The sequence below is a fragment of the Amblyomma americanum genome, chromosome 7 (assembly GCF_052857255.1).
Source record: "Amblyomma americanum isolate KBUSLIRL-KWMA chromosome 7, ASM5285725v1, whole genome shotgun sequence".
Classification (NCBI taxonomy): domain Eukaryota; kingdom Metazoa; phylum Arthropoda; class Arachnida; order Ixodida; family Ixodidae; genus Amblyomma; species Amblyomma americanum.
Genome location: NC_135503.1, coordinates 86,435,804 through 86,457,000, shown reverse-complemented (window position 1 = coordinate 86,457,000; position 21,197 = coordinate 86,435,804). Strand labels below are relative to the sequence as shown.

The following is a 21,197-nucleotide window of genomic DNA, read 5'->3' as shown; positions in this document are numbered from 1 at the left end:
AAGAAATTACGGGCGATAAATATAATTAATGCGGCTAAGTATCTGCAAAGAGCAGCGTACCCCGCGGACAGAGCAGCCGCTACCACTGACGGGTAGAGGCCTCGCGAGAGGGAGGGTGGCGAGATACACACCATCACTCACCGTGTGCCATGTCGTACCCTTTCTCCTCTCTCCCCCGCCCGTCGCCTCCCACCCTCTCGTCGTCATCCCTCTCCAACTTTCCTTCTCCCTCCTCCTCTCCTGTGAAAATGGAGAGGGGGATTTTCCTCCAGCTACAAATCTATTATAGCCACCTAAATGTAATAAGTAAAAGTTAACGATCAGAATCAAATTCCCGGTTTTAGTAAATTACAAAATTCGCCTATTTTATGATGCCCCCCCCCCCCCCCCCACCATATTTCTATTACCAAGCTACAAAGCCACCTTTACAGCTCAAAAAAACTGTATTTATAATTTTCTGTCTTGCTTTGCTCAAACACCGTGTATATATTGTAGCACACGCCAAACCACGAATGACACCTTCACCTAGATTTGTCTTCGAGTAAAATTATCAACGGCGAATCTCAAAAATTCAGATATAGCTTGTGCTATTTAGTGCGCTAGCACTTTTGCTGGCTATTTCCCGCATTTCGCCATTATGTGTTTGTTTGTTTGTTTGTTTGAAGCCTGCTTTGTGGCAGACTGCCCACAGGTTGTGAAGAAGTCACAAGGTCACGTGACCTAGCTGTTCGGTGTACGATAAACAACGCAACACAATGGCCACGCAGCGCTAGCACACCGAATTCGGATTTGGTCTAACTAAGCAAATCGACCTAATATATATACATATATATCCGATATTCGGAGGTCGTGGGTTCGGATCCCACCGACGGCATGGTTGTTTTTTCTGCTGCTTTATAAGTAATTTCCCTTATGCGACAGATTAATCGAAGTGTTATTCTCCCACTGATCAGCCCTACAAATAAAAACATTCCCCTATACAACTTGGTTTCGGTGACTGTTGGCTTCCGTCATATATATACACGCCCACAGCATGCGCAGCAGTTCCCAAATTGGGCGCAGCAACACTCCCTACATCACCGCCATGAGCCTGACTACGCCCACTGCAGCTCAAAGGCCTCTCTCACTTCACTCCGATTAACCCTGTCCTTTGCCAGCTGCGCCCACCATATATGCCTGCGAACTTCTTGATCTCATCCGCCCACCTAACCTTCTGCTGTCCCCTGCTATGCTTCCCTTCCCTTCGAATACAGTCCCTTATCCTTAACGGCAATCTGTTATCTTGTTTTCGCATTAGATGCCCTGTCGAAGCCCATTTCTTTTTCTTGATTTCCACTATGATGCCATTAACCCGAGTTTGACTCCTGACCCACTCTGCCCTCTTCCTCTCTCTTAATGGTACACTTATCATTCTTCTTCCCCTCCCTCCGTACAATGCCCCTACAATGCGTAGCCAAATGGCTAAACGAAAAATTTCAGCAAGCTGGTGGACCCTCGAAAACTGTTGTTTACGCGCTTCCCCTTTCTTTTCTGTAACAACAGTGCTTGATAGACAATGGGGGCGCAGGTTGAGGCACCTGCTTGGCGTCAGGTAGAAAGAGTAAAGTAAAATAATAATAATTAATTAATAATTGGTTTTTGGTGGAATGGAAATGGCGCAGTATCTGTCTCATATATCGTTGGACACCTGAACCGCGCCGTAAGGGAAGGGATAAAGGAGGGAGTGAAAGAAGATAGGAACGAATAGGTCCGTAGTGGAGGGCTCCGGAATAATTTCGACCACCTGGGGATCTTTAACGTGCACTGACATCGCACAGCACACGGGCGCCTTGGCGTTTTTCCTCCATAAAAACGCAGCCGCCGCGGTCGGGTTCGAACCAAGATTAAGCGATAATACAAACGCCACTGGTGACAACTATGGCTGCAAATGTGACAGCAAACACCACTGCGTCCACGTATATTAAAGCGCGGTTTATGCCACAACCTTTCACCTGCATCTTTATAAGGTTAACTTGTTTGCAGAGCCTTGCTACTGTACACGACGCTGTGAGCATCGCAGCCAGACTTCCTTTACCCTGATGGCGTGAGAAAACTTGGACACGTAGGAGATGTCGGCGAAGTAATGCTTTTCACTCAGCTTCGCGCAGGTGGGGGAGGGGGGGGGGGGGAAGGGTACTCGACAACGGCAAAAAGCACAACTACATGAAAGTCAGGTTGGTGTTGTAAGCCGATTGCAAGTTACCACTGCCTGTTGTCTCGTACTGCCAAGACTTCTCGAGCTTGTCTTCAAGATGCGATTCGATTATGGCCCTTTTTATAACACGAGTTTAGAACGGGCTTATGAATAGTGTCGAAATATCTTCTTGAACAGTGCATCAAATGTACAAAGGTCGACCAGAAAACAACGCACAATCCACTGTAGCTCGGTAATAGTAAGTATTAGGTAAATTATGTTTTGTAGGTGGAAGCATTGGTGCCTTCCTCTGCGAGGGGGGAAGACCCCACTTCCCCGAAAGGGCATACAATCCCCTACGAGGTGGTCGTGCGGGGAGCCCGGCGCGTCCGGCGCCAACTGGTCTCAAGGTAAAGGGGTAATGCCCGGTGTGCCTACCCCCTCCCGTTTCAACAGCATTTGTGCTGGGCCTTTGAAAAGGCCACTGAATATGCGATGCATTGGAATCAATGCAGTGTAACCATGTTTGTTTCCATCGAATGAATGCATGTTTGTAATACTCTCGAGGTTCGTCATTGCACCTCTTTTTCACACACGCAGTGAGCTCGTCATCTCAAACCTGATTCCTAATGCAGAAGTTCGTGGAAAATTACAAAGTCTTTCTGCGCTAGAAATCTGGCCAAATATGTACCAACTAGCCTGCAAGAATGTTCTCGCACAATATATTTCTTGTTCAGCGGGCATTTCTTCCTTACCTCAAACTTTTGTTTGTCATGCAGATGAGCCTGCAATCATCCAAACAAGTAGAAACTCTATAGCTCTTCATGAATGACTTCATGAATCAATTACTTCGTGAAAGCGGCGTCGAAAATCCCAAAGAAACTTTGCAGACAATCACGCACATTTTTCCTCACCTCCCTAGTCAGGAGCTGTGGAAGCCAGCGAACCCAAGTTTTTCAGTATCACAATAGTTCAAATAGAGTTAAGACGGATCAGTTTGTTAAATCTGTTTGTTCCACATTCTGTCTCGCAATGATGCGTCTGTCATTTTGAACGATTTCATCAGTAACAGATAAATTTTCAACTGTCGTGACGCTTGACGATCTACCTGTACGTGGCAGGGCCTGGATACTGAAATCTTCACGGCGAAACATTTCAAGAGCGCATATTGTTGGGCGAGTCTGCGCCCGTCCGTGTGCCTTTCTCGTCCGTGTTTGTATTGTTTTGCGCAGTACCTTTACTCAACGAGAAACATTTAAAGCCGCGAAGAAATATCACTGCTATTCACAGTGTTGTTCACATAACTGGCAACAACTTCCAGCGAATTGGCGTTGCTTAGTTACCGACGGACTTGTGGAGAAATTCCACCACTGCACGTTGGCTTAGTAGGGTGTCACGTTGATCATGCATGATGGCTTACATTAAATAACATGAAACGAAAGCTTGGTACGAATTATGGTATCAAAAAAAAAATGCTTCTATACACAAAATTTCTCTTCCCTATTGCTTGCCATTACCAAGATTCGGCGGATTTTGCGTTACATTTTGACCTACAGTTGTATAACCAGAAAGCATACGGTGATGATAAAAACCACTTCTATGTACAAAAAACAGAAAGACCGGCTAAATCGGTTCTTCAGTAGTCAGTGCTAGTTCGTTCACCTTCCCACGGAACACACTCACGAATGCTATCTGGCATGAGAGGGCTGCGTGTAATCGGGGTTCATTTGGCAGAAACCTAACAGCCGACAACAAATCCAACGTTGACGACGAGAACAATTGCTACCCTTTGCCGTCCTACGGGTCACTTTTCGCCTTGACCTCCAGGAGGCATTTAAAGTGCCCGGCTGCGGAGCATTTTTGGAGGTTGAGAGGACAACTTCCCTGGTTGTCCTTTCCGTGCGTTCTTCGCGACATCGAACGAGGACCGCACTGCCCATAACAAACGTAGCTGCGGAGGAGATGCACGTAGAAATATATGTAGCGGAGATTAGGGAATTGATGAAAAGAGTGCAGCATCGGCAGATAGAGAAAAGTGCCGGCAAATTAGTATGTCCCCTAACGCAAGTTTCCCTAAAATGGAATGCATGGAGTTGTGCTGATCACTGGCAGGGGGACAACTATCCCCACCGCGATACAAAGGCGAAGCTGATAAGCAACTGACAGCCTCGAGTGACATAAACCGATTTTGTGGTTACAAATCATTTGGTGCAACATTGTTTTCAAAACGCCATCTTGGCCTTGAGACGTCTACATTAATAAAACAGAAATAAGCAACGGGACACCAGCTAGGCAGAAGATGTGACCAAACAAAAGTCTGCAGGGCCGAACAAGACTGCTGCACGTTAGGCGCGCCCCCAATTTTCTGCTCCGACATCGTGCAAGCCGAGGCAAACGTGTGCGTCTGGACCTAATCGACGGCGTTAAGGCCACACTGCTGATGCGACTCGGGCCCTAACTCTGAGATAACTTGAGTCTGCAGAGACGTTCCGCCCACATCCATGTAACGCGCCACATTGTTTTTCTTCAAAGAGAAAATAGACTGTTGTTAAAGATTTTCTCGTTACCTAAACAGAGAACTAATCAAGCGACGGAATTGCAGGCCTTTGTCTTTTGACTTCTTTAACAGAATGAAACTTCTGTGATTGGTTAGCGGAGAAATACAACACCCAGCGAGCCCTGGTTTTATCGCCGACTTCTGTTTGTTTGTTTTTTTTTTTACTGCAGAAGCAGTATGAGTGACATTTGGCCAAAATGCCGGCGTGTCCGTCTGCAGTAAGCCGAGCACAAAAAGCACCCCCAGGCGAGTGGCGAGAGGGGAAATCTGCATGAAACCAAACCAAAGCGAACTTAACTGGCCTAACTTTCAGGCAATGGGATATCGCAAAAAGGAAAAACATCACACAGAAAAACATCTAATAGAAAAGAATCACCCAAAAAAAAAACATTCTTTTTATCTCATTAGACCACCTAAGCACCTGACATTTTATTATTATTATTATTAGCGTTCTACTTGAGAAACCTGGCGTTCTCGTGAGTATGATTTTAAGCAGCGCGCTGAGCCGATTCCTGCCGACGCTTCGAAATACTGCATGGTCAGCCTGGAGGCTATAGCTAGTACGTTTCCGAGTGCGGCTACCTTGCTTCGACGCTGTTCAGGCCGCCATCTGGTCGGAAGACCCAATAGCTTGACAAGCAGTCCCTCCCTCACAGAAGGTTCTGAAGACCGGAAGTGCACGGTAACAGCCCAGCACTGGGTGTGCACTTACACCGTGCTCTGAAAAGAATTTCACAGTCAAACAGTTCACGGAGAAACGCATATGCCATAGAGTATGGACACGAATGCCGATTGTGTGAGGCAGGGGTAGGTACGGGGGCCAAACCTGCTTGAGCTGATATCCGTGGCGTTGAAACATATATACCGAAGACCTGAAGAGCACCAGGAATTAAGTAACAGCGAGAAAGCTGGACCCGAAGGCGAGGCAATACCGGCGCGCAACAGTAACCGAGTGTTTCGAAGCAGCTGAAACGAGCTCCTTACATCAGAGACTGCACTAACCACACGAAAACAATCAGATGAAGAACTATTTTTTCTTAGTGTTTTTTATGCTGTTATAAGAACATTGTATTAAGAGCTTCTAAAAAAATTCGGTTCCTTGTTTGTGGGCGTGCATGCATTCCCACCTTCAAATTGAGCTTTGGCTCTTCTTCCCAAATCCTGACATCATCAGAGATGTCTGTAACAAGCTACATTTTCTTGTGACTTATAGGGTACAGCTCTTTAGTGAAGTCGTTATGAGTGAGTACGTCAATCTCTGCCTTTTTATACACACGGGTAGGCTCGCAGTGATGCGGGTATGCTAATTTACTTTTACCTCTCATGGTAGGTGCAGTCTGAAGTGATACAAAGCTGATCGCTTCCTGGTCAACCGAACCAGGTCAGCGATCGAGTCTTCTTAAGCAGGGCGGCAGCACGCCGGCCCGCAAAATGACGACATAAACATTTAGGACATAAAAGACAAGCCAGGATGACCTTTTGTAACGTTCATTTGGAATGTCCGCATTAGAATGCGCCCCAGAATAAAATCTGAGTTGATGCGTATCCATCATTCTCGGGAAAAATGTTGAAAATTAGAAAATTGTAAGACGCTGTTATGGAAATATTGAAGGTAATGGTTCATTCTTCTTATATGTAGCAAAATCTTTCTTTTAAAGTGTTCACATCGATTGCATCCAACAGTTAAGACTTATAGAAAGCCAATGGGGAACGCTTTTGACGATAGCAAAAAACCTTGATAAAAAATGAAAGACTGTCGTCGGGTGATATGTGGATATATTGATTTTTATAGTGAAATCTTACATTATATGAAAAAATTGCGTTCATAAACGGTTTCCCGCTCAGATATGCTTTTGTCCGGAATTGATGAGTGTGTATGCATTTGATGTGTGCGCATCCGTGTTCTGTTTTTTCGCGTTTTGTGCCGAAGTTTCGAAAAGCGGAACAATGCAAGACCTTGACGTTTTCTTTCCATCTATATCTGCGCTCCTTCCACACACACACACACACACACGCGCGCGCGCGCGCGCGTGCGCGCAAGAAAGACAAAGTTGGGACCTTCTTAAACACATTCTTAAAGAATAAAATTCGATATCATTTGGCAGTTGGCCCACCCCAAAATATTCCAAACCCCCCAAAAGTTGGAAGTATGCCCATCTCAGAAAATAGATTATGGTTGATTAGTGGATACAATAAGGTGCATTATAGGGTAATAGTTGGTGGAATGATCTAGATTAGTTGGTTCAGTTGGTGGAATAATGTGCATTAGTAGGGAATAGAGGACGTATTGCTGTGGATTATTGGGTGTGTTAAGTGGATTTGTAAAGAGGAACGGGTGGATTAAGGATGGAAGAGTGCATGCGTCGGTTTACTATAATCCCATCTGATAATCCAATGAAAAATATTCATTCTTGTCCTCAAATTTTCAAATTGGGCGCCGCTGATGACGTCACGACCCTCTCGGCCAATCAGGAAATTTCGTTAAGGAGAAACCTGGTGGTTTTTGCAACAGGACAACCTAAATGCTATCGCATTAGCAATAAGTTCCATGGATTTCTATGCTTCAGTCTCATTCAGCGCAAACGTCCAGTTGGCTTCAGAGTTTGCGTCGGACATTGTCCAACAGTTGGCTTCTCACCTGCTGCTTCGCGTGGCCGCGCAGTTCCTGCTCCGGTGTCTTCGTCGCCGGTCTCGCCGATGAGACGCGGCTCGTAGAGGGGGGCCCAGCAGAACCCTGTGCGGGTCCGCTCCACGGGCGCCGGACACGCTGCGCCGCTTCGCTCGCCACGAAGCCCGAGCGGCCACGGCCCGCCCTGGGCGGCATGACGCGGCCACCAACGCCGACCGACCTGGGCCTCGGGGCTCCGCTGTAGATGGACACCAGCGTCGTTTGGCTGGTCGGAGGGCGGATGCCGCTGGTGCGGGACTGCGGGGCCACCGTTGCTGTTTGCAGCGGTCCACCATGCTGCATTGCGAACAAACAGCGGAACAACACGGTTAATTAATAATAATAATTGGTTTTGGGGGAAATGAAATGGCGCAGTATCTGTATCACATATCGTTGGACAGCTGAACCACGCCGTAAGTGAAGGGATAAAGGAGGGACTGAGAGAAGAAAGGAAGAAGTAGGTGCCGTAGTGGAGGGCTCCGAAATAATTTCAACCACCTGGGGATCTTTAACGTGCACTGACATCGCACAGCACACGGGCGCTTTGAAATCATTGCAGTTACTCGGTTTTAACTTTTTTTTGTAATCTGAACGCCAGCAGCGGCCTAGTTGCGCCCACTGCTGGACAAACTGACCTCAAGTTAACCCTGCCCTGCAGGACAGCTACTGCCAACTTTTCCCCGCAAACTTCATTATCTCAACCTCTCAACTGACTTTGAAACTGCTATTGAAACTTGGTTTCTCCGTATCTACCGCTCATTATCAGTATTACCGCGTGTAATCGCCATTAGTGTTTTGTTTTTGTTTTGTAATGGAACGTTTTTAGAATATTTTTCTAATGGTCTTTTTTTTGGGAAAACCAGCAAGACAGACCTCTGCCTTTTTTTCGTTCCTTCGTCTTGATGATAATAATAAAGGAGTTTTAGTATACGCATTTATTCTCCTGCTGTTCAAGTTTTTTTTCTTTTTTTTTTCATTTACATTTGGGCTCGAGGCGTATGCCGAATCGTGCAGCACCTTTCTGCCAGCTCGCCCAAAAATAACTATAGTGGTCGTAGTGCTCCGCTTTGGTGTTTCCCTTTTTTTTCTGGCTTCTCACGTCCTGTATGACTTTTGATGAAATACCACGCCTGTCTTGCCAGCAAGCTGGCCGCGCTTACCGTTCCGTCATCCTGTGAACGTGAAGATTCACCGCTGGGCGCGGATGGTGGACCCGGCTCCCGTAGTGGCCCACTGTCCGGACTGACGCAGACAATGACCGCATCTTCCTCGCCCCTCGATTGAACGCTCTCCGCAGGAATGCCAGAGGGCGCCTCTTCCTGCACGCTGATGCTGGCCACCTCTTCTACGCTGTTGTCCCAAGACAAACGGGGCCTCGCCTCCTCGTGGCCTTCGGGCGAAAAGCTGGACTCGGCCGCACCGCCACCGTCCACTCCTGGAGGAGAGTCCAGGCGGTCACCGTCAGCGCCCTCCTCCACCGATGCGTCGCTGACCTCCTGGACGGACGCGTTCTGGTTGTCATCTTTGTCGTCCGATAGGTCGGAGATGTCCTCGCTGACAGACGTGTTGTCCGACTCGAAGCTGTCCTGCGAGAATTGGTCGTTGGATTTTACTACGGGAGGTACTTTACACCCGTCGTCTAACACGTGCCAGCAAAGGCCGTGCTAATTAGATTCAGGAAGCGTAAGATGTTCCTCACAACGTAGCAGATGATGTAACCCAATCTTCTCAAGATTTTGCCTGTAACAAGCGGCGCGTAAAGAAGAGGTAGGCGTAAAGTGCGAAATGTTTTCGCTCTTTCCTTCACTCCGCCAGCACACAAGGAATCCACACCGCACCTTCTTCTCTCCAGAAGAGGCTAGGCTGATCTGACGCACACCGCGGACCTCTGGATGACTTCGGACGTTGAAGTCGTCCATATTGTCTAATAGCTGAACGGTATGACGAAACAGCGCTGACAGACGGGACGGAAGAGGAGACAGACACATGCGCTGGACTAACAACCAAATTGTTTATTGCGAAAGAGGGGGGGGGGGGGCTGTATAAAGCAGCAGGGCAAACCAAAGCACTTAGGGGAAGCAAATGCGGCACGATCATGACGTGACATACATATGGGAGCTATCAAATCGTCACTGATTAAGAATCTCCGTCTTTCGCAATAAACCATTTGGTTGTTAGTCCAGCGCATGTCTCTGTCTATTCTTCCGTCCCGTCTGTCAGCGCTGTTTCGTCGTACTGTTCAAAAGGAACCAACTAGCCCGACTCAGCCCTCTCCTTGTCTAATAGCTCCTGGTGCGATGACAATATGTTAAAGTTTATCTAACTCCACACAGTGGCGACTGCATTCTCATCGCATGCGCGTACCCTGCATTTTCCATCATTACCAGCAAGTCGGAACGAGTGCTTCTAGTTCTTCTAGCTACCACCCGTTGGCGTATTGCTTTGATCATTCAAAAATAACGTGTTGACATCATTCGAGACGTAAAGAGAATGACCGATTGGCTGCAGAACAGAACGTGACAGGACACCAGGCTTAGCTGCCACTGGCTGGGCGCTGGCCCGAATGTCTGGTAAAGGCAACCAACCAGTAAGTTTGTCTAAACATGCACTCCTTCTTGGACTATAACGAGTTTCAGTATGCCCTCTACGAAGTGACTTCCTCTGCATAGAAGGGTATTTAAACGCACAGTGCGTGCACTCACAATGTCCTCGTCAGAATCAGCTCCGAGGCCCAGGAGTTTCTCAGAGCTGTCCCTGCCCCCGAGTCCGCCGACCGTCGAAGGCGGCGGGGGCTCCTCGTTGCTCAGGCTACCCCTTCGCTCGACCGCCGCGGCCGTCACGAGCCGACGAACGGTGCCGTAGCGAGAAGCTGCGTCGTGCGCGATCGAGGCATCCTCTTCCTGGTCGTCTTCGTCGTCTCCCGAGGGCGGCCCTTCTTCGCCCTTGCTGCTTCCCTCCTCCTCCTCCTCCTCCTCCTCGCCCTCCCCGTCCGGCGTGAAGCAGAACACGGCCCGGATGGGGTCTCGAAAGCGAACTCTCCGCTCGCGGCTAGACTCCAGCGGCGTGCTGTCGGCCCGCAGCCGGGCGTTCGCCTCCCTGAGCTTGCCCGCGACCTCGTACGGATCGGCGAAGCCTGCAAGGAAGATTTAGTTTAGACAGGATTGTTCTGTCCTGCCTGGCTCCTGGAAAATAGTGTGGACAGAATGATCTCTCCCTGAATGATCCGCGACTTCCATGAAAAAAAAAAAACGTTTACTTGAGCCAATTTCAGTGCATACTGTTCGTAGGAACAGAGCTCTAAAAAAAAATGACAGAGTCCGAGTAGTAGCATCAGGAGTTCTGTTTTTAATCACGTGTCGTATATAAAAGACAAAATTCACCAAGAAATAACAATTTCACCATTATTAACATGGTCGCTAATGTCTAACTCGAGCGCATCAGGATGTTAAGCTGCAAATCTGATTACAATGAAATAGTTGTTTTGTGCGTATGTGCCAAGCATCCCGAGGGGCTCCAGTAAAAGAATTCCTAAATTGAAAGGGCCGAGGAGGAGTTAGAGGTATTTTGTTTATTTAGCTCACTATATGCCTTTGCGAGAAATTAATGTCGAATTATGAACCCTCCCCCATGGTTATGATGAGCCCTCTTCACACCTCTCGAGAGGAGTACCTACCATCGTCTTCGTAGTCATCCTCGTCGTCCGTGCTGCCGCCATCTCCGATCAGGTCAGGCACCGCTGGTTGCAGGCGCCACGGGTCCGACAGCATGGCCTCGAGACGGCGGCAGCTGGAGGCCTCGGTCGCCACGCATCACTGCAGGGACTGCACGAGAGGCAAGAACTCACAGCGTTGGCCCTCCATTCAAAATAGTGGTCGCTTGAAATCAACGCCAAGCATTTGCGAGAGACATTAATTTTGCCCGTTCACTTTTGCAGCGACAGCTGTTAACTTCGTTGTTCCGGTTTATGCGTCGTCCACGCCGTTGGCGTAACACTCCGGGTGCAACGCATCACCCTTATTGGTTAGAACAGAGTGCAGTCACTCAGGACGTCGTGACTGCGCACCGCTCTGATAGTACAGAATGCCAAGCACTGATTAGTTCGAACACAGTGATGCTGAAGCCACTCGTCGTGTCGGGAAGCATTCAGGGGAGCTCGCCCATAGCACAAATGCGAGTGTAGGTGCAATTCTACACCCATAACTAGAGTTACCATAAACACTCCGGCTGGCATCGTCACATCGCACCAACCCAGCTGTCGCAAGAGTTCGCTTTACCACACAGGTGTAAACGTCCTGCGAATTTTTTCACGAAGTGTTCTTGGGCCGACGCCGTGGGCTTTACGACATGTTTGGACATAATTGGCAGCTTTTAAGTCCCTAGTGCTGCGTTAACGTTTCCCATATAAAGGTTACTTTGGGAACTATACGCTTATTTGTAGCACGCTACCAGCATGGCTGTAGTGAGTCGACAAGACGATCCGACGTATTCAGGCACGCCGTTTTACGGTCTCATTTAAAAGACATACAGTAATGATGTGTAAGGGCATCATTTTTTTTAAGCTAATCGAAACTAAATAAGTTACTTTGAGAGAAATTAAACTGGCCAGCTACCACCCGTGTCGTATTCAATATCAATGCAGGGATAGAGTACCCGTTCTATGCCAACTCTATCTTTCATTTTTTTTATCTACGGAGTTTCTCCACGGTGGCGGAAATTTCTAAATGTAAACGCGGCGCACGACAAGGCTGAACTGTGGTGAAATTGGAAGGTTGAAGACACCGCTATTAAGAAGGAAAAGTCTCGTTTGGTGTCTCACACCCATTAAAAGCTTGCAACACAACGGCTCACTTTCCCTATTTCGGGGTATATGCACGGATTCTGGCGCTGGTCTGCATGCGTGCCTAGCAGAGAATCTACTCAATGCCGAACATGAACAGAATTGCCCAGCACATTAAAAAATAATCTAATACTTATTTCAAGTCAGAGCTGCTCAGTGATGATAGCTGTGAAACTGCCATTGCAACCATGGTGATCATTTTCAGAAGGGCCCATGGTCAAAGCGTTCGGAGATCCTCAAATTGTGGTCTAACTCGTGACAGTTAAATGATTCGCTCATCATCGTAAACAACAATAACATGCCAAACTACGCCCACTGCAGGACAAAGGTCTCTCCCATACATCTCAAATTAACCCTGTCCTGTGCCAGCTGCGGAAACCTTATCCCCACAAACTTCTTAATCTCAACTGTCCACTGCTACGCTTGCCCTCTATTGGATTCCAGTCCGTTACTCTTAAGGACCATGGGTTATCTTGCTTTCGCAGCGATGGCTTACAGGAAGCACATCCGTCGCGCACGCAAGAGGACAGCGGTTCGAATCCCTGTCAATTCTCCGCCGGATAAAAACAAACTCGAATGTCGATGGAATTGAATAAGCAAGTCTGAAGTGCGTCCTGATTCTGGCAACCAGAGCCGAAAGCGCCCCTTCTCATCATAACAGGACTTGATCACCCTGGTGTAATAGTTAGCCACCGTCTCCTATATGAGTACATTAATAAATTGCTAAAAAATGCTCAAAGGCTATTAGGAGGCGGATGATAGTCGATTCCAAAGCGTTTACGCACGCTATATTTCGACGATAAGCCATAGCGGACGCCCGCTTTAGTTTCATGATTGGTATATTTTTAAAAAAGCTGGTTTTAAGTGTCACTGCACAAGAGCTTGTCAAAGAGGAAAGTGTAGGCTGAGTATCCTACCTTCTACTGGACACCACGCTTCCGTCTCCGCTTCATGTCCCCTTGATCCACTGGAATATATAGCGCTGCCACTGCATTCGCTCACCTCTTGCGCGCCTAGTTTGGAGTCTTAAAGTAGCAAGGAAGAAACGAAAAAGAAAGAAATAGACGCGTCATAAATGCAGAAGAACGCATACGTTTAGAATTTTCAAGTGTAAAGAAAAGATATCTCTTGCACTGACGTCATCACGGCCGCCACGTCCACGAAGCTCGCAAATCACATCAACCGATGCACACATATCTTGCTGGCTCGACGGCGACGGTCACCTAAATTACCTCCACCGCGGGGCAAATGCCTCTCGTATATCCACCCAAAATTAACCCTGTCCTGTGCTAGCTGCAGCCACCTGACACCGGCAAACTTCTAACCACGGCCACTGCACCAAAAACAGTTTTGCAGAAGCTATGTGTGCTGAAGAAATGTGAAATACCATGACCTCTCCTAGTCTACATAAGTACGTCGAGCATAGAAGGTTTGTTGGACCTCGTTGCCGAGAACAGCACACGCTGCGGTGAACAAATAGCTTCTAACGAAGTCATGTGTCTAGTAGAGAAAATGGGCATGTAAAGGGCGTTTTTCTTTCTCATTGGCACTTTCATCTTGGTGCAGAAAAATTTCGCAACTTTTTTGGTCCTATAGCCTGGCTGGGTGATTGCGGGACCAATTGATCGATATAACCAAATAATTTGGCGCCCAGTAACAAAATGACAAAAAGAGAACAAAAGCTAAATAGAGACATTAAAACACTCATGTTCCAGTCAAAGGAGACTATTTTTCCACTGAACAAGAATCGCTTCATTCACACGGAAAAATTACGCACCGCTTTCACATATGCCGGTATAGGGTTCCAAACGAGAGCGCCGTGAAAGTCTATTAGCCTTCGACCATAAGAATTTCTGTCAACCAATTAATTAATGTAGTTGTGGGCTGCACCGCTGCAGCTCTTGTGTAGCACGCAGGTAACGTAAAGGAACTTAATGACAATAGATCAACATGTATTGTTACTCTAGGTATCATGTCAGCTGCACTTAATACATGTACAGAATCGAGCGAAAGTATACACGCATCTGGTGAAAGAGTGGTTTTTGCAGTTTATTCTGTTTGAAAAGGTAATAATTCTTATTGTCCTCTTTCGTAGGCAGCCAATAGGTTTTGAATACGGTTTGTATGTGCTGCCCCACGATGTTATGCAGTAGCTATGGACAAAATACGCAAAACCGTTGCACCAAAACAACCACGGGCTTTTAGGAACATGGGACAGCAATAAGCTAGCCTCGAACAAATTTTATTTATATGCGATTTCCAGTTCATATCTCAATAAACATGATGACCCCTAAATATTTAAACAAGGGTACTCGCTGTAACAGTGCACTGTCTAAAGATAAATTAAACCTATCAAAATTGCGCTGTTTTTTTCCTGCAATGCAAAACCGTGTATTTAGTTTTCAAATATTAATATTAATTGATTTCTGTTAAACCCTGACTGAACTCTGTGCAGCTCTTCATTCATCTTCGAACTCATTTAAATTGTCACCAACCATGATTAGCGCCGTATCGGCTGCGCACATCAATGCTTCGGAGTGCAGTAAAATGGGAGGAAAATCATTAATATAGAGTGAAAAAAGAATTCGTCAAATATCTGAGCCTTGTGGAGCACCGGAGATTATTGACTGAATTGAGGACACGCCACAATTTATCAATACTCATTGCTGCAAGAATCATCATCAGCAGCAGCAGCAGCAGCAGCATGACTATGGCCACTTCAAGTCAAAGACCTCTCCCATATCTCTGTACATGTCCGGCAAGGCATTTTCAACCGATGGTCGTCGAAGATAACGGACGGAATTCCAAGAGAAGGCAAGCGTACACTAAAAAAAAAAAAAAGATAGTTGTAGTTACCGACTTTCAGGGTATAGTAACCACCCGTCACATATGTTACTAGCTAGGTAGGAACCGTAGGTAGAAACTGCGAGGTAGTAACGGTTACTACCTCAAGGAGGTCGCAACAGGAACTACCTTTAGTAACATTTATTACCCTTAGGGAGGTATCTGCAGCTACCGTTAGTAGAATTTGCTACCTCTGAAAGTAGTAACACCTTTAATATCAGTTACTACCTTCGAAGGTAGTTACAGGAACTACCTTTAATTTCATTTACTACCTTCGAAGGTAGTTACAGGAACTACATTTTGCAATGCTTAGCTCTAGATCGCAGTAACAGCAACTATATATACCCTTTGCAAACGGAGTTGTTTTCTTGTTGGTGAAGAACGTGCAGCACTGCCTCATCGCTGCAACATTTCCAAAAATATGGCTCCAGTTCAATTAGAAGCATGCAATATGAAGCAGAGCGTTTACATGGCTTCGAAAAGACCAACATCACTGCAAAAAAATGTCACTAAAAGGGAGATGTAAACATTTATTAAGGCGAAAGCCTTACTAGCCAGTTACTAATGCGCAGGCGGGCACCACACGTGTGCGTGGGAGCGCACCGCTGGCGAATGTGCATATGGTGGCAATATTTCCCGACTTTCGTATCAAAATTGCGACGCAAGCGTTCGTCGTACGGTGGTGTCATTCGAAATTCCCGTTGCATATAGCATGCGTCTCTTAGTCAGGTTGGAGGCTGGCTCCCTCCAGGGATTCGAACCACCGACATATGTACCTCCAATTGTATGCGCCTTTCCCCGACTTTCGTTCCGGGTGGTGTCATACGAGCAGCAGCCGCATTTACTACTCAGCTGCCGGTGAGGCGGTAACGAGGTAGTACAAACGTAGTAACGGTCAAAAAAAGCTAGCAACAGCAGTAATTACTACCTTTTTACAACCTCCATTTTTATGGAGGTATTAAGAGGTCGTAATAAGGTAGTACAAGAGTAGTAACAGTTAAAAGAAGCTAGTGACAGCAGCCATTACTACCTTTTTACAACCTTTTTTCAAAGAGTGTAGCGGGGGGGGGGGGGGGGGGGGGGGCATTAAGTTAGGTGGTCGGATGAGATTAAGAAGTTTGCAGCAGTTCAAATGGAATGGAATGGATTGTCCGGACCCCGTAGAGTATCTGTTACGGGTCCAATTGCACTTATTTTTGGAAATGTGGCGGAGAGTTTGAAGGATGCTTCACTCCCGCCACCGGTTGGCCCGGTATTGCACTGCCTCCGGGATCGGCCTTGTCTTTAGCACGTCTTTACTATCCTGTCATTCTATCCCATCTTTCAACTCTCCTACTATCTGCACGTGGTAGCGATTGTGGCTCGGCTTGAGCCAGTGGGCAGGCCTGTGCACTTTCCTTTCTTCCTGGCAACAGACAGACAGACAGACAGACAGACAGACAGACAGACAGACAGACAGACAGACAGACAGACAGACAGACAGACAGACAGACAGACAGACAGACAGACAGACAGACAGACAGACAGACAGGCAGGCAGGCAGGCAGGCAGACAGACAGACAGACAGACAGACAGACAGACAGACAGACAGACAGACAGACAGACAGACAGACAGACAGACAGACAGACAGACAGACAGACAGACAGACAGACAGACAGACAGACAGACAGACAGACAGACAGACAGACAGACAGACAGACAGACAGACAGACAGACAGACAGACAGACAGACAGACAGACAGACAGACAGACAGACAGACAGACAGACAGACAGACAGACAGACAGACAGACAGACAGACAGACAGACAGAGGAAGTTTGCGGGGATAGGGTGGCCGCAGCACTCGCTAGAATTCTCTAGGGTCACATCACAGCCGCACGAACAGAAATGATAGCAGCGAGACAAGCTTAGAACAAGGCATGTACCGGGCTGAACTTTTGCGCAGGTATGCGCGCCGAAATTTCGCCGCAGCCGCAAAGTTTAATTATTCTTCTTCGGACCACTGCGAAACCTACTCGGCGGGTCGAACACCGTGACGCGCCACCGGCTGCCCTGCAAATGTGTTCAGTCATGGGTCAGTCCATAGCCATGGGTCGATGTTCCGGTGGTCTGGCAGTGCCCTATATAGAATTATGAAGCGGCTAGCGACCAACGGCGGTGCGGACGTGGGCTCCGACGGGGCGCGCTTTGTACGCGTAGCTAGCTCCGAGGAAAAACAGCGCTGTCGTTTGAGACCAGCAACGGAAACAACAAACAGAACACACAGCAACACACCGCTTGCAAAGAAAAATGTGTGTGGCGAGAATACCAAATATTGTAAACCCGAAAGACTCCGGTCCGATCCCGGCCGTGGCGGCCGCATTTCGATGGAAGAGAAATTCTAGAGGCCCGCGTGCTGTGCGATGTCAGCGCACGTTAAAGAACCCCAGGTGGTGGAAATTTCCGGAACCCTTCACTACGGCTTCCCTCATAGCTTGAGTCTCTTTGGGACGTCAAACCCCCATAAACCACAATATAATGGAACGCTTTGTCTAATTCGCGTATTTAGCGCATTTTAATGCAGAAGCAGTATCTGCACAGTTGTTAATCAGTTTCCATGACAAAACATATTTATTCCTGACAATTTTGTTCCCGTTAGTTCACTCTTTCAGTTATCCTCGCCCGATATAGTGCTGGCATAAGCTGCAACAACTAAAGCGCCGAATCGGTAAAGGATTTTTCTAGGTAGCCAAGCTCGTTGGGAAATCACTGCCACAAATCCAAAAACTCGCAATCTCATCGATTTCTGTCAGTGCGCTGCAATCGTAAAATATTTTTTCATGCCATTGCCTAGGTACTGATTATAAAAAGGACGAAAACAGCCTCAGCGCTTGCGCGTCTTAGGAAATTAAGAAGTAAACTTGAGCTACTACTCATAAAACACGCTTCCTGCAAGCTAATTGTTCCTAACCGCGATCTTCTTAAAGGTGTATCTATTCACCGAGCACGTCCTCATTTTTCACGGGTGAGCATTGCGATGATCTAGGCAGTTAAGAATAAGTGCACAGCAATGATTTCAAGTAATGCAACTACACCAAGGATAAAAACAACGCAGCAAAGACATTGGGGTCCCTCATTGGAACTTGCATCACTTGCATCCCGTCGTAAATTTTCTCGTGGGGGTTTACTTCACAAACTCTTTTATAATCCTCTTCTGCATATTCCTCTCTTGTATATCTCTCCTCGCATTGATCACGCTCAAAAAGTTGGCATCGCTTTTTACCACACGGGAACTTCCCTCCGGTCTTTCATCCCCCGTACTTCACATGACTGGAACTGCCTTCCTGGATCGTTGACTTCCTTCGTTGATCGTTCGCGTTATCGCAGTGCCTTAGCTAACAATTTATGAATATAGCACACTTTTTAAACAATTTTTAGCTAACATTGTATAACTAGGGGACAATTATAAATGCACTTTTCTTCCCTAACCACTCCACTCTGTAATGCCTTTGGGCCTAAGGGTATTTCATATATATATATATATATAAAAACAAATAAATAACATCAACTATTATTTTTCTTTTATCGCCCACGTAATTGCATCTCAATTTAGCGCGAGAATACAGCACGTTCTCCTCGCCAGAAAGAGCGCATACTGTCGTTAGTCGAAGGTCCTACCTTTGAGTTTGGGAGTCGGTCCGACAGAGCACGGTCCGTGCCTCCTGCAACTCCTGCTGTCGACCCGAGCAGGTGCGTCCTTCTATACCGAAAACAACCCTCGGGCGCTGTCTAGTGTGATCCTCCCGTACACGGCCTTGTTTTCGTATACAGGGCAGCGACGCGCTATCGACGCCACAGCATATCTCAGCGCTGCTGGCCGCGCCGATCGTGTTCCCCGAGCAACGGTGTGTAGTACGTTTTGCCGACCCCTCCCCACCCCCCATCTCCCCTCACAAAGCCCACTCTCCGTCTCTACCACACCCTTCCTGCAAATTTCACTCCCTCGCTCTCGCTCTCGCTTTCTCTCTCGCTTTCGTTCTTTCTGTACTTTCTTTTCCTGGGCGGATAGTTGCGTGCAGGGCTGTGAATCATAACAACTCGGAAATCTCAGCCCAGCAGATGAATCTGCAGGTGACACAGAGTCGGAGGAATGTTGTTTAGGATCTGACACGATTTGTGCGTTACTTTAACATTTCGCCCGCAAGATCGTATCTTAAGTAGGCATCTTTTATAGGATATATACTTTGTTCACAAATATTGTGAAAGCCCGGAAAAAAAACAGCAAAAGGGGTTGACAAATATTAAATTGCGCGTCACCCTCATTTTGAATCGGAATCGCTGAGAGGCTATGCCGGGAAAGCATTTCTTCGGCAGCCTGGCTCGTTTTGCGCGGTCGGAATTCAGTAAACACAAACTGCATGAGTGAAGACTTGCTTCGCCTATTTCTCTGCGCTAGCGTGCCGTAGCTATTCTGCCACACGGGACTACTTAGCCGCACGGAAGAGCAGTAGGCCCAGCGCTAACCTGCTGGGGGCTAGTGGTGCACGTAACTATCGAGCGCCAGTGCGGCGGTCACACCACGCTGATCAATGGGAGCCGGACGACGGGGACAGCGGGACCTGCCGAGACACCGGGGTGCGCGAGGCGCCCGTACTAAACAAGCCATCGACCCAGTGCTCGAGAAAGCTGCCGGTTAGTCACTATCGAGCGCGCTCTCCGTACAGCCGCGGAATCTAATTTTTTTTTTACTTTTGTTCGGTGAGAAATGCATATCAGAAAGGCCTTCCGAGGCTCCGCCGTTTTAGCAGTTTTAGTTGTATGCCCCGCGCAATAGGGAACCGAATGACGTCACAACTCCGCGATCACGTGATCACTTTGCCTATCCGCGTTCACATGCTGGCCAGTGCGAATGTACTTACCTGTGGTGATGTGGCGGGGCGTAGTTGGAGCTTCAGGTTATGTAGGCCCTATCCTGTGAGAAGTATGTCCGCGCCTGCCTCCTATAGTCCGCCTTAGACCTCGAAAAAAAATATGATGTTTAAAACGTCTCGAAACTGCACTTAGGCTGTGTGAGAGTACAGGGCTCCGGAATCATTTAGGCCACTTGGTGTTATCAAGTGTGCAGTAGCGTACAGCAAACGGGATTTTTTTTTTTTTTTCATTTCGCCTCCATCGAAACGCGGCCGCTACGGCCTGGATTATCCCCTGACCATTGGATCAGCAGCCGAAAGCCAAAATTACTGAGGCATTGCGGCAGGTGTTGAAACACGTAATTGTAGTCCAGCCAGGTAAAAGCATGCAAGAAAAAGCTCTGCAGAGTTGGTTACAAGGCAAAGAACTTTAAGAGCAAAAATAAACATGCTATAGCGCTTCAAGTTCCTGCACCTTTTTTTGACTCGTAACCAAATGTGCAGCGCTTCCTCTTTCAGTCTGTATTCCACCAACTAGCCCCTACCGAACTGCTGCGGTGGTTCAGTGGCTCTTGAGTACGAGATGCTGTGCCCAAGTTCGCGAGATGGAATCCCGGCCGCAGCAGCCGCATTCCAGTAATAGTGAAATGCAATCACGCTCATGAGCTGCGCGGCGTCGGAGCACGTTAAAGGGACTACGCAATGAATAAAAATTCATATTTGAACAGCGCAATAGTTCGCAGCTTTAATGAATGAATAAAAAGTCGCTTGTAAATGTTTTCAATGCTTAGAAATGACGCTAAGAAGCATTCACACCAAGTATGAGTCTTCAGAACTGAGCCGGCAATTTATTATGAGTTTTTAAAAACCGTGTTTTTTTTTTTAATTTCACGGGCCGATTGGTGTGCTCGTAGTGACCGATTCTGAGATTCAAAATCGTGAAAAAAGACGTCACTTTACCCATGACACGCCGGCAGTGGGCGTGGAGGCTAGCCCTCCAGTAGACAAGCCCGTGTCTTCCCACTTTTGATCCTTCCTTCAACCACAGAAGAAGAAGAAGAAGACCCATGACGTCACCAGGCAACCACACGCTGTCATTCGCTAGAGCCACGGCAGCCACGACGTCACGGGCACACTTCCGGTAGCCGTGAAAATCGCCTGCTCGTGCCGCCGCGCGACCCTCTCGGGCAAGCGCGAGCCAGGGCATTGCCTTCGCGCATATGGTTTC

The 21,197-nt window shown here is 47.5% G+C and overlaps 1 protein-coding gene across 7 annotated transcripts in view; it reads right to left on the bottom strand.

Moving 5' to 3' along the window:
* Positions 1-18,947, bottom strand: part of LOC144099376 (uncharacterized) — a 37,946-nt gene extending 18,999 nt beyond the window's left edge. For 2 of the 7 annotated variants that reach the window (XM_077632616.1, XM_077632614.1), the window contains exons 1-6: positions 18,738-18,947; positions 13,153-13,260; positions 11,072-11,219; positions 10,101-10,531; positions 8,559-8,984; positions 7,369-7,695 (exon numbers count right to left, since the gene is read on the bottom strand). In XM_077632616.1, coding sequence (XP_077488742.1) covers positions 7,369-7,695; positions 8,559-8,984; positions 10,101-10,531; positions 11,072-11,165 — 1,278 coding nt within the window. In that variant the 5' untranslated portion in view covers positions 11,166-11,219; positions 13,153-13,260; positions 18,738-18,947. The remainder of the gene's footprint in view (positions 1-7,368; positions 7,696-8,558; positions 8,985-10,100; positions 10,532-11,071; positions 11,220-13,152; positions 13,261-18,737) is intronic. The other 5 variants (XM_077632611.1, XM_077632618.1, XM_077632612.1 and 2 more) reach the window with 4 other exon arrangements.
* Positions 18,948-21,197: the final 2,250 nt, after the last annotated feature.